This window comes from Lingula anatina, chromosome 1, assembly GCF_051362555.1.
Source record: "Lingula anatina isolate TDL-2025a chromosome 1, LinAna3.0, whole genome shotgun sequence".
In the NCBI taxonomy this organism is placed as follows: domain Eukaryota; kingdom Metazoa; phylum Brachiopoda; class Lingulata; order Lingulida; family Lingulidae; genus Lingula; species Lingula anatina.
Genome location: NC_141767.1, coordinates 49,538,838 through 49,551,167, shown reverse-complemented (window position 1 = coordinate 49,551,167; position 12,330 = coordinate 49,538,838). Strand labels below are relative to the sequence as shown.

Below are 12,330 nucleotides of genomic sequence, written 5' to 3'. Positions count from 1 at the left end.
ATAATTTTACCATTGAACATAGACCAGGAAAGAAGCATGGAAATGCAGATGCATTATCAAGAATACCTTTAGCTATGAAAGAGTGTGATTGCTATAAGGTGGGAGTGAACTTGAGTGACTTACCCTGTGGAGGATGTCATTATTGTCAGAGAGTACATAAAAATTGGTCAAGGTTTGAGACTGATGTGAATGATGTAATTCCTCTGGGAAATAAGAAATCAGATGACAATGTAGTTGAATCGAATGCAGTTGGTGATATGAAGAATGAAACAAATTGTGAGAAATTGAGTTCAGTTTTGATTTGTCAGAGGGCTGATACAAATGATAAAACTGACAAGAATGAAAGAGATGAATTATGCAATTGGTTGAAAGGATATGATTTGAAAAAATTGCAGAGAAAAGATGCAGATTTGAAAATAATCATAGGTTGGTTAGAGAATGGTGAACCTAAAGAATCAGAGTTGTATTTGTGTAGTATGGCAGTAAAAGAATTGTGGAATTGCAAAGAGCAATTGATTCTTTTGAATGATGTGTTATATTACAAATGGGAAAAGAGAGAGGATAGAAATTTGTGTTTAATTGTACCAAAAGATTTACTCCTAACATGATGATGATGTTAGGGAGAGATTTACTCCTAACATGATGATGTTAGGGAGAGAAGTTTTTATGCCATTACACTTACTAACAGGTTGTGTGAATGAAAATTTGATACCATATGATACTCATGAATGGTTGAGAAACTTCATGAAATGGCTAGAGAAAAATTGAAATGTGTGCAGAAACGTCAAAAACAATTGTACGATGCAAAGTTGAGAGAGAGTAAATATACTTGTGGTCAGAAGGTATATTTGAGGGATGAAAGTCATAAAAAGGGAGAAAGTAAGAAACTTAGACCCTTATATAGAGGACCATATGAGGTTATCAAAGCATCCCCACCTCTCTATACAATTAAAGATAAAAAAAGGAAAAATCCAAGTGGTACATCATGATAGATTGAGAAAATTTGTTGAAAGAGAGAGTGATTTTCAGTTGAATGAGCCACAATTGGTGGAACCAATTGTAAAAAGATCAAGATTTGGTAGACAAATTAAGATGCCATCTCATTTAAGAGATTTCGCCTTAGAATGATCATATTGATGTATATTTAGTTTATTAGTTAAGGTATAGTTGTATATAAATACTTCCTTAATTTTCGGCAGTGCTGAAATAAAAGGAATTTAATTATTAGTATTTTTTTGTCTAGGTGATGGATGATACCAACATAAACAGCATTTTGCTAGACATAGATATCACGTGGACCAAACAATGGATAGAGAATCCTTCATCTCTGTTTCAAATTTCATTACAAAACTTAAAACCAAACTCTCTGTATGAAGCCAGAACTATAATCTATCTAGGAAAGATATTGAATGAAAACCTTCTAAAAGAGAAGGGAATGGATTTTCTTATTGATAATATGCATATTTATAATAATGAGATTTCCAAAGAAGAAATGATACAAATAATTTTTTTCTGAGAGACAAATTATATGAATATTGAAAAAAAATATATAATAAAGATATATAGTAGATAAAGTATATTATAGTTTGTACTTCCTATTATATTTCAGGTAATTTGATCAAAACAACAGTCCAAGTTGGTATAGGTTTTCTAAATATTTGTTTGAATTTTTTTGTTAAGCATGATACATACTGCTGTTTGAATTTTGTTGTTGAGCACTGCATGAATAGGTTGATAGCTACTTTTGTGTTTTTTTTTTTTTTTTTTGGATTTAGGGTAAAAAAAAAAAAAGTTAAATATTACCTAACACGGTTACACTGTTCAAACTAATATGTTGCAGTTTAGCATGTGTTTTGCATGTAATCGGATTAGAGGTTGTCAAGGTAATAATTCTTTTCTTATTACACATTTTAATGATGGTATTTTACTTGGGGATTTGGTATAAAAGTAATATTTGTACATAGTAAATGTGGCGATGCTGTAATACTATGTTAGTAATTAATGAAATACTATGTTTATGCTGTAATACTATGTTAATAATGTAAAATTATGTTTATAATGTAATATGTTAATATTCATTTGAAAGAAAAGATCATTATCATGTATGTTCATTCAAGAAAATAAACCATTGTATAAGTTTATTTCAGATATGGATGATCTAGACATGTTAGATGAAGCCTGTTTTGTTCCTGATTATGATGACACTGATTTGGTGGAAGATCCTACTGTCCTAATTGGTGAAGAGGGGGAGGAAGTTAGCCACTCAAAGTGCAGAAGAAAGAAACAGAGGAAAGAAGTCCAGTGTGGTTTGTGTCTGGTGTCCAGTGTTGACCTAAGTAGACATCTTGGACGTCATGTGAAATCTGTTCATTTGCCATGGTATATGACTCCAGGATTGGTGTGCTGGTATTGCAGATCGATGGAGAAGGACAATTCGCTTTTGCGTAAACATCATGGTGATGTTCATTCATGTGGAACTGGTGAATTCGAGGAAAAACTGTGGATCCAGTTGGTGAATGGATTTATATATTTCCTGATATTGACATTAAATATGAGAAATATATGGGAACTGATGGAATATGTGCAAAGTGAAGGACTAGTGATGTTGCCAGATAACTGTTCCAAGGAGGACATAAACTTTGTGAAAATATACATTCATGGAAATGGTATGGAGCCTAATTATAAGACTGATATTCTGAATTCTTTGCTGACTTTGTTTCACTGGAGAACTTTGTATCATCTGTTACAAAAACTTTCATCAGAACTCAGTAGTCATTGGTATCGGCGGATGGAATTTACTTTGCTATATGGCTGAAAAATGAACTATATAATATGATTTGACATTTCACATTGACATTGTTATCATTAATAATGTTGTTTTGAGCAACTTTGAGTTAAAATCACTTTGTTTGCTTTCAAAGTTGATTTAAAGTGATAATGGATTTAAAAACTTTGTTCATCTATAGGAAAGCAAAACATTTATGCTGAGAGATGGACTTGATTGACTTGCTTATGTTAAAGTTAAATGTTGAATCTTGGCATAACAATAATGACTTATTTGCTTTACTTGCTTATTTTAAAAGTAAAGTACGATTTCAGTTGTTGAATTTTAGTAATTGTTAGTTTAACAATTTAAAGTAATGGTTTATATTGTAATAATAGGGGGGAGTCTTGATTTTATATTGTAATAATAGGGGGGAGTAGCTGAGATTTCAGCTAGTTCTGGCATAACACTTAAAAGTGTTATGCCAGAACTAGCTGAAAAGCATGTTACCACTCCTGTACATGCTAGTAAGTCTGTTGAATGTAGTGGCAGTACAAGCAATGAAAGTGGTATGCAGGGTGTTAGCAACAACATTCACACAACTGAAAGTGCAAGTAATGTATTGCAAACAAGATCGGGTAGAACTGTAAAACCTGTTGAACGTTTAGACTTGTAGATTTTCTGTATACTGTTTGTTACATATAAGCATGCTTAATGCAAGTGAACTTTATGAACTTTATTGAAAAAAAAATGTATGTTAAATGTAATAGTTTGATGTTTAAAGGTTTAGAGACATTTAATTCCACACTTTATTAGTTGTTATCTTTGGGGGGAAGATGTCATATACATCTTGGCCTAAAGCGCCACCTGTGAGTAGTTACAGAAGAATGAGAATAGAAAGACACGTGTGAATTAGCGTGTTCATCTTTATTTGACAAAGATGAGGTCCATATATACATGACAGATATGAGTGCAAACTGATGAAATCCACAGTTTAGAGATACAACTGCACATGCGTCCAGGCGTCAGAATCTCCTCGAGCCGAGAATTAATTACAGCTTTGGAAAAGACTTGCTTGCACTGCTAGTTAATTACGCCCCGGGGTATTCAGGGCACAGACCGTGATCACTAGATACCGCCAAGACTTGTAGATTTTCATGAAAGAAAAACCGCCTAATCTTTTAATAGTCTCTCCGCCTCTCACACGCCTCCCCATGTGTCGTCCCAATGGAGCTGAGATTTAATGACTGTACCCCCGCAGGGACGATGCGTGGGGAGACGTGTGAGAGGTGGAGAGACTATTAAAAGATTAGGCGGTTTTTCTTTCATGTACGTCCACCATATTTAGATCGTGGATTTGTAGAGCCATGGCTCAACTCGTTGTGAATGCGGTCTAAGTGTCACTTCGGCCATACCAGTCTCGACTTATTGGGACATTACACCGATGCTGTGGCAAACATCATGTATCAGACAGCGACAGCGATGGCACGGACAGACAGACCAATCAGAATATATACAGACACAATATAAATTCAAAGTGTGTTATCAAGCTTTTGCTTTTACTAAGCCTTCTTCAATTAAATAATGATCCAACAACTTTTCTTTTCTGTTTTAAAATACTTCTGTTCTAAACAAAATTGTTATTAAAGTTGATAATGATTAAAATTCATGCACATAGTGAAAATTTGATCAGAAAGTAATTTCACGTGGAGAAATCAATTGCATTCACAATTTATTGTGCTAGAACTGGAGAGTCAGACAAGTTATTACAATCCAGAGAAGTCACCATGCAAAGTCAGAAGGACACTGCTGATGAATTCATGTAGGAGGTCACGTACACATCCCTCCCCCATGTGGCTGAAGTTCCAAAATGAAGTCAATAGCCTACTACAGAAGTACCAGTTTGAGCTTTACCAGCAGCCTCCCATGCAGACTCAGCAGCAAGACAAGTTTTATAGACCAAACCCTCCTGCACCTATCTTGGGGCCCAGAAGCCAGCAGTGTACTTCAATGGGATGGCAGGCTCATCCATCACAGTGGACAGCACAGGTCCATCAACTGACTTCTGTCTGGGGCTCCCAGGAAGCCAGCTGGGTGCAGCAACAGTTCCAGCAGCTGCCTCCAGTCAGACCACAGTCTGCTCCCCCCACCTACTCTGCCAGCACCCCACTGACATAGCCTTCACCATCATCCGTCCAGAGCAAGGGCATGGGAAACTTCACTGGCCTAAGGCTTCAGCAGTGGTTCGTACAGCAACTTCATCCAGTTACTCAACACAGGCCAGGATGATGACAAACCAGAACTCAACACCCCTTGTCCAGTTGTGCATTCTCCCCCACCTATCCAGCAGTCTGAGCAGTCAGAATAATGGGAGCCAGAAGTTATTACATTTGTGTGACATGTGGATATGTTTTTTTTTTCTGCCATTTTTCTTTTTTCTTCTCCAGACATTCCAATGAATTATAAATATTGTTTTGTATGTAATTTTGTAACTTATCTTTATACTAACCCTTTTTGATAAAAAGGATTTTTAAAAAGAATGCACAGATTTCTCAGAATTGAGCCTCCACCACAGAAAAAACTGAAAACTCCAGGAGAAAAAAGAGAAAGTAACAAACTTTATGATAAAGAAAAATGCATTTCCTTGGCTCATTCATGAACAATACAACAATAAGTTATATTGTAAAGTGTGCAGAAGTGTGTATGGACCTTTGTCTGTTAATTGGCAAGAAGACAGTATGTAACTAGAGGATCAGAGAGGCGATACCGCCTCCAAATATTGTACCACCAGCTGGAGCAAACGCATTCGTATAGACCCCCACATACACAAAATAAGGGACACAGCCACCAGTTTTGTGCTTGACAAGCTGTAAAAATGCAATCAACAAGAATTTTTTAACTATTGCAAAAAATATATATGGTACAATCAAATTTAAGTTCTTCGTAAGGTAGGTCAAGGGTCAATTTCAAGGTCACAGTAAATTGCCAGTATATGACTTCCTATTCAAGTTCAAGAGTAACTATGGACCTATCTCTGTCAAGTTTGAAGTTAAAAGAGAAAGAAATTAGCAGAGTTCAGTTCATGATAAAAAGTAGGTCAAAGGTCAATTTCAAGGTCACACTTAGATTGCCAGTATAGGACTTCCTATTCAACTTCAATAGTAACTATGGACCTATCTCAGCCAGTTTTGGAGATAGAAGGGAAGCAAAATTTGCAAAATTCAGTTCATGGTGAAAAGTAGGTCAAAGGTCAATCTCAAGGTCACATTTAGATTGCCAGTATATGACTTTCTATTCAAGTTCAATAGTAACTATGGACCTATCTCTGCCAGTTTTGGAGATAAAAGGGAAGCAAAATTTGCAAAGTTCAGTTTATGGTGAAAAGTAGGACAAAGGTCAATTTTAATGTCACATTTATAATGCCAGTATATGACTTCCTACTCAAGTTCAATAGTAACTATGGACCTATCTCTGCCAGTTTTGGAGATAAAAGGAAAGCAAAATTTGCAAAATTCAGTTCATGGTGTAAAGTAGGTCAAAGGTCAATTTTAAGGTCACATTTTGATTGCCAGTATATGACTTCCTATTCAAGTTCAATAGTAACTATGGACCTATCTCAGCCAGTTTTGAAGATAAAAGGGAAGCAAAATTTGCAAAATTCAGTTCATGGTGTAAAGTAGGTCAAAGGTCAATTTTAAGGTCACATTTAGATTGCCAGTATATGACTTCCTTTTCAAGTTCAATAGTAACTATGGACCTATCTCTGCCAGTTTTGGAGATAAAAGGGCAGCAAAATTTGCAAAGTTCAGTTCATGGTGAAAAGTAGGTCAAAGGTCAATTTCAAGGTCACATTTAGATTGCCAGTATATGACTTCCTATTCAAGTTCAATAGTAACTATGGACCTATCTCTGCCAGTTTTGGAGATAAAAGGGAAGCAAATTTTGCAAAGTTCAGTTTATGGTGAAAAGTAGGTCAAAGGTCAATTTTAAGGTCACATTTAGATTGCCAGTATATGACTTCCTATTCAAGTTCAATAGTAACTACGGACCTATCTCAGCCAGTTTTGGAGATAAAAGGGAAGAAAAATTTGCAAAGTTCAGTTCATGGTGAAAAGTAGGTCAAAGGTCAATTTCAAGGTCACATTTAGATTGCCAGTATATGACTTCCTTTTCAAGTTCAATAGTAACTATGGACCTAACTCTGCCAGTTTTGGAGATAAAAGGGCAGCAAAATTTGCAAAGTTCAGTTCATGGTGAAAAGTAGGTAAAAGGTCAATTTCAAGGTCACATTTAGATTGCCAGTATATGACTTCCTATTCAAGTTCAATAGTAACTATGGACCTATCTCTGCCAGTTTTGGAGATAAAAGGAAAGCAAAATTCAGTTCATGGTGTAAAGTAGGTCAAAGGTCAATTTTAAGGTCACATTTAGATTGCCAGTATATGACTTCCTATTCAAGTTCAATAGTAACTACGGACCTATCTCTGCCAGTTTTGGAGATAAAAGGAAAGCAAAATTTGCAAAGTTCAGTTCATGGTGTAAAGTAGGTCAAAGGTCAATTTTAAGGTCACATTTAGATTGCCAGTAAATGACTTCCTATTCAAGTTCAATAGTAACTATGGACCTATCTCTGCCAGTTTTGGAGATATAAGGGACTAGATGTTATAATTTTGGAGTTACCATAATGTGCCTTAAATTTCGTACAGAAAAAATTAATAAAAATAAAGAAAATGTCATTTTGGTCAAAATTCTTGAAATAGGAGGTGCTCTGAAGTTTCAGAAGTTCAAATTTGATGAAATAATGTCATTTTTGAACACAAGTTGTCTGCTTTGCCAAGCCTTATGTTTTATTTTTCCAGAGTTCAAAATTTATTATCCATTACCGTACTGCACATTTTGCTTTTACCACCAATATGTACTTTTTGATACAGCGTAACTCGAAAACCGTATGGAATACAAAAAAACGGAGACCACCTCCAGTGTTGGGCTTTAGATGCTCTACAAAATGCAAAAAAGAATGGGTCTCTAGCATTAACGGTTCCCGACCCAAATTCATGGAGATGAAAGATGACCTGAAGGGTAACACTTTCCAATAATATTATTGGTTAAGTCTGTGTGGTGTCTGAATAACAGGGCAAAAAAAATTTTTTTCGTAAAAAATTTCATTTTTTTGAAAATTTTGGCCCATTTGACCTTGAAGTAGAGGTCAAAGGTCAAATCCAAGGGTATATTTGAAATCTACACATATGACTTTTGGAAAGCCGTCTATAGAAATTTTTCCCATAACTCCTTCCGTAGGGTAGATAATTAGCATTTAATTTTGCCATTTTTAGACAAGGGTGTATTGCAATGAGTGCCACACCCAGACCCCAATACCGACAAAGCCCAAATTTTACGTGGAACGAGTTGAGATTATAGGTGACCTAAATCCATGAGATGGGTACGGGGGCCCTTACCGGCTAGGAGGAGAAGCGGTAACGGTAGCCGTCCGGCGGAGCCGGCGGAGCCAACGGAGCCGGCGGAACGATCCGGACGGGACCGAAACCATGTGTACCGCCAGCGCTAACGCTGGTGGTACAATAAATTTAGTAAATATGTTGGTGGAACCTTTGTAACTGGGTCCTCAAATTTCAAGAGAGGTTGTTTATCTGATAGCAACACATCACAAGACTACAAAGATGCACAAACTTACGTGGAAAATAAGAAAAGCAAAGCCAGGAGAATCTTCCACTGAAAAGTGCCTACAGAATTTGAACCAAGCTGCATTTGACAGGCTGTCCATTCTGTTTTGTAATGCTCATGCTATAGCCATGCACTCCTGCTCCTTTAAACAATTTGTGTGGCTCGCAGACCTTGATTAGGGGAAAGGGTTGACAGTGGGGAAAATGTACAGAAACCACAAGCAGTGCAAGATATTCATCAAAGCAATTGCTGAAGTAGAAAGGCAAAAGATAGAAGATGAACTAAAAATGCTAAATTTATTTTAGTCTTGTGTGATGGCTCTGTAGATGTCTCAGTGACTGAGAATGAAGTGGTATATACCAGGGTTGGAAACTCCTCCTAGGATTCAACCAGACAGCAGGACAGGTTGCACTTGAAAGTTACCTGTCCTACCATAAACCAGCCTGTCCTCATTAAATCGACAGACCTATGATAATACAGTGCATGTATGACTATATTTAATAATTCAAGACATTTTTGAAAGTTGTTTTCTTTCAAAATTCATAAATAAAAGTCATAATACTAGTGCTGTCTTGATACCAAAAATCAATTTTATTTTTATATTCAGTTATGGTTGTTCCCCCACCCATACATCATGGATTGCAAAAATAAATAAATAAATAAATAAAATATAAAAAATAAATAAATAAATATGATGCACCTTACCAAACATCTATTAATTAAAATTATAGCAAACCATTTGACAGAAACAAAATGCACAATAGTCAATACAGTCAGTACTGAAGAACAAGTGTTTTAATTTAACTGAGGTATCTACATCACTGCAAATTTTTATGAAAGGAGCATTAAAATTCAAAACTGAACTATCAAATCATTGGCATGGTAAGCAGTAGCTGCTTGCAAGTAAAACAATATCAGTTTGGTGAATAAAATTGATGAATGTCAATTAACTCTTCAAAATGTTAATTGAAAAAAACTGCATTTGCTCATGAGATTTTTGCTAAATAATTTCCTTTAATCATCTCCACCAGATTCACTGTATTCATTATCATCCCTCTCTTCCATGTCTGAAAAATCTGACCCGTAGTCCGAGTCAACAGATTTTGATGGTTGCTCACTTGGCACCTGAACACTGGTGCCCTCCATTTCACCCTGTTCCACATCAACAATTATCTCCTCAAATTGGTCAACAGCAGATTTGGGCTTGCTTCTTTCCATGAAAGTTGGCCTTCTTCTTGCCCCAGTGCACCACTGAGTTATTGCTGGTTTGGGGTCAAATTCTGGAATTGTGCTTGAATGTAGCTGGATTGACATTAGCAGAGTCATAGATGATGCTTTCAACTTGTTTCTCCATTGATTCTTGATCATCTTCATCTGGGAAAACCCACGTTCACACTCTGCTGTACCAGCAGGCAGTAAAAGAACTAAATCAACTAAACCTAATACATTTGAGCACCGCTCTCCATACAGCTCATTGATTTTGGCCCACGACATGACATGCACCTTGTGACTGAAAAGTGAAATCATGGATTTAACTAAAACTAGAGGATCAGAGAGGCGATACCGCCTCCAAATATTGTACCACCAGCTGGAGCAAACGCATTCGTATAGACCCCCACATACACAAAATAAGGGACACAGCCACCAGTATTGTGCTTGACAAGCTGTAAAAATGCAATCAACAAGAATTTTTTAACTATTGCAAAAAATATATATGGTACAATAAAATTTAAGTTCTTCGTAAGGTAGGTCAAGGATCAATTTCAAGGTCACAGTAAATTGCCAGTATATGACTTCCTATTCAAGTTCAAGAGTAACTATGGACCTATCTCTGTCAAGTTTGAAGTTAAAAGAGAAAGAAATTAGCAGAGTTCAGTTCATGATAAAAAGTAGGTCAAAGGTCAATTTCAAGGTCACACTTAGATTGCCAGTATAGGACTTCCTATTCAACTTCAATAGTAACTATGGACCTATCTCAGCCAGTTTTGGAGATAAAAGGGAAGCAAAATTTGCAAAATTCAGTTCATGGTGAAAAGTAGGTCAAAGGTCAATTTCAAGGTCACATTTAGATTGCCAGTATCTGACTTTCTATTCAAGTTCAATAGTAACTATGGACCTATCTCTGCCAGTTTTGGAGATAAAAGGGAAGCAAAATTTGCAAAGTTCAATTCATGGTGAAAAGAAGGTCAAAGGTCAATTTCAAGGTCACATTTAGATTGCCAGTATATGACTTCCTATTCAAGTTCAATAGTAACTATGGACCTATCTCTGCCAGTTTTGGAGATAAAAGGGAATCAAATTTTGCAAAGTTCAGTTTATGGTGAAAAGTAGGTCAAAGGTCAATTTTAAGGTCACATTTAGATTGCCAGTATATGACTTCCTATTCAAGTTCAATAGTAACTACGGACCTATCTCTGCCAGTTTTGGAGATAAAAGGAAAGCAAAATTTGCAAAATTCAGTTCATGGTGTAAAGTAGGTCAAAGGTCAATTTTAAGGTCACATTTAGATTGCCAGTATATGACTTCCTATTCAAGTTCAATAGTAACTATGGACCTATCTCTGCCAGTTTTGGAGATAAAAGGGAAGAAAAATTTGCAAAGTTCAGTTCATGGTGAAAAGTAGGTCAAAGGTCAATTTCAAGGTCATAGTAAGATTGCCAGTATATGACTTCCTATTCAACTTCAATAGTAACTATGGACCTATCTCTGCCAGTTTTGAAGATATAAGGGACTAGATGTTATAATTTTGGAGTTACCATAATGTGCCTTAAATTTCGTATAGAAAAAATTAATTAAAATAAAGAAAATGTCATTTTGGTCAAAATTCTTGAAATAGGAGGTGCTCTGAAGTTTCAGAAGTTCAAATTTGATGAAATAATGTCATTTTTGAACACAAGTTGTCTGCTTTGCCAAGCCTTATGTTTTATTTTTCCAGAGTTCAAAATTTATTATCCATTACCGTACTGCACATTTTGCTTTTACCACCAATATGTACTTTTTGATACAGCGTAACTCGAAAACCGTATGGAATACAAAAAAAAACCGAGACCACCTCCAGTGTTGGGCTTTACATGCTCTACAAAATGCAAAAAAGAATGGGTCTCTACCATTAACGGTTCCCGAATTAGAGACAGTTTTCATTTTCGGTATCTTATGGCCGCTACTCCCGTGAAAATGCACCGATTGACCCCAAATTCATGGAGATGAAAGATGACCTGAAGGGTAACACTTTCCAATAATATTATTGGTTAAGTCTGTGTGGTGTCTGAATAACAGGGCAAAAAAAATTTTTTTTGTAAAAAATTTCATTTTTTTGAAAATTTTGGCCCATTTGACCTTGAAGTAGAGGTCAAAGGTCAAATCCAAGGGTATATTTGAAATCTACACATATGACTTTTGGAAAGCCGTCTATAGAAATTTTTCCCATAACTCCTTCTGTAGGGTAGATAATTAGCATTTAATTTTGCCATTTTTAGACAAGGGTGCATTGCAATGAGTGCCACACCCAGACCCCAATACCGACAAAGCCCAAATTTTACGTGGAACGAGTTGAGATTATAGGTGACCTAAATCCATGAGATGGGTACGGGGGCCCTTACCGTCTAGGAGGAGAAGCGGTAACGGTAGCCGTCTAGCGGAGCCGGCGGAGCCAACGGAGCCGGCGGAGCCGGCGGAACGATCCGGACGGGACCGAAACCATGTGTACCGCCAGCGCTAACGCTGGTGGTACAATAACATGTACAATTAATATATACAATTAATTCCAACTTAGTGCTTCTCAAATTCTATATTCTTTCATTTGCAATACAACATGAACTCTTAGCAAAACTGATACTGCTGTACACTCTTAATAATACAAGCTGTGTTAACCTTAAATATGCAAC

General features: G+C 36.3%; 1 protein-coding gene and 1 long non-coding RNA gene across 2 annotated transcripts in view; both read right to left on the bottom strand.

The window, feature by feature from the left end:
- Positions 1-8,353, bottom strand: part of LOC147764427 (uncharacterized) — a 34,138-nt gene extending 25,785 nt beyond the window's left edge. The window contains exon 1 of the long non-coding RNA XR_015332107.1: positions 7,837-8,353. This is a non-coding gene — a long non-coding RNA (uncharacterized LOC147764427). The remainder of the gene's footprint in view (positions 1-7,836) is intronic.
- A 774-nt stretch (positions 8,354-9,127) lies between these two features.
- On the bottom strand, positions 9,128-9,945 carry LOC147764426 (uncharacterized). Its single transcript, XM_087002113.1, has one exon. It carries the CDS (start codon positions 9,938-9,940, stop codon positions 9,461-9,463), a length of 480 nt encoding a protein of 159 aa, XP_086858239.1. The 5' UTR covers positions 9,941-9,945; the 3' UTR covers positions 9,128-9,460.
- Between the last annotated feature and the right edge of the window lie 2,385 nt (positions 9,946-12,330).

Coding starts and splice junctions, on each gene's coding strand:
- LOC147764426 (XM_087002113.1), bottom strand. CDS start 9,940: ATGTCGTGGGCCAAAATCAATGAGCTGTATGGAGAGCGGTGCTCAAAT.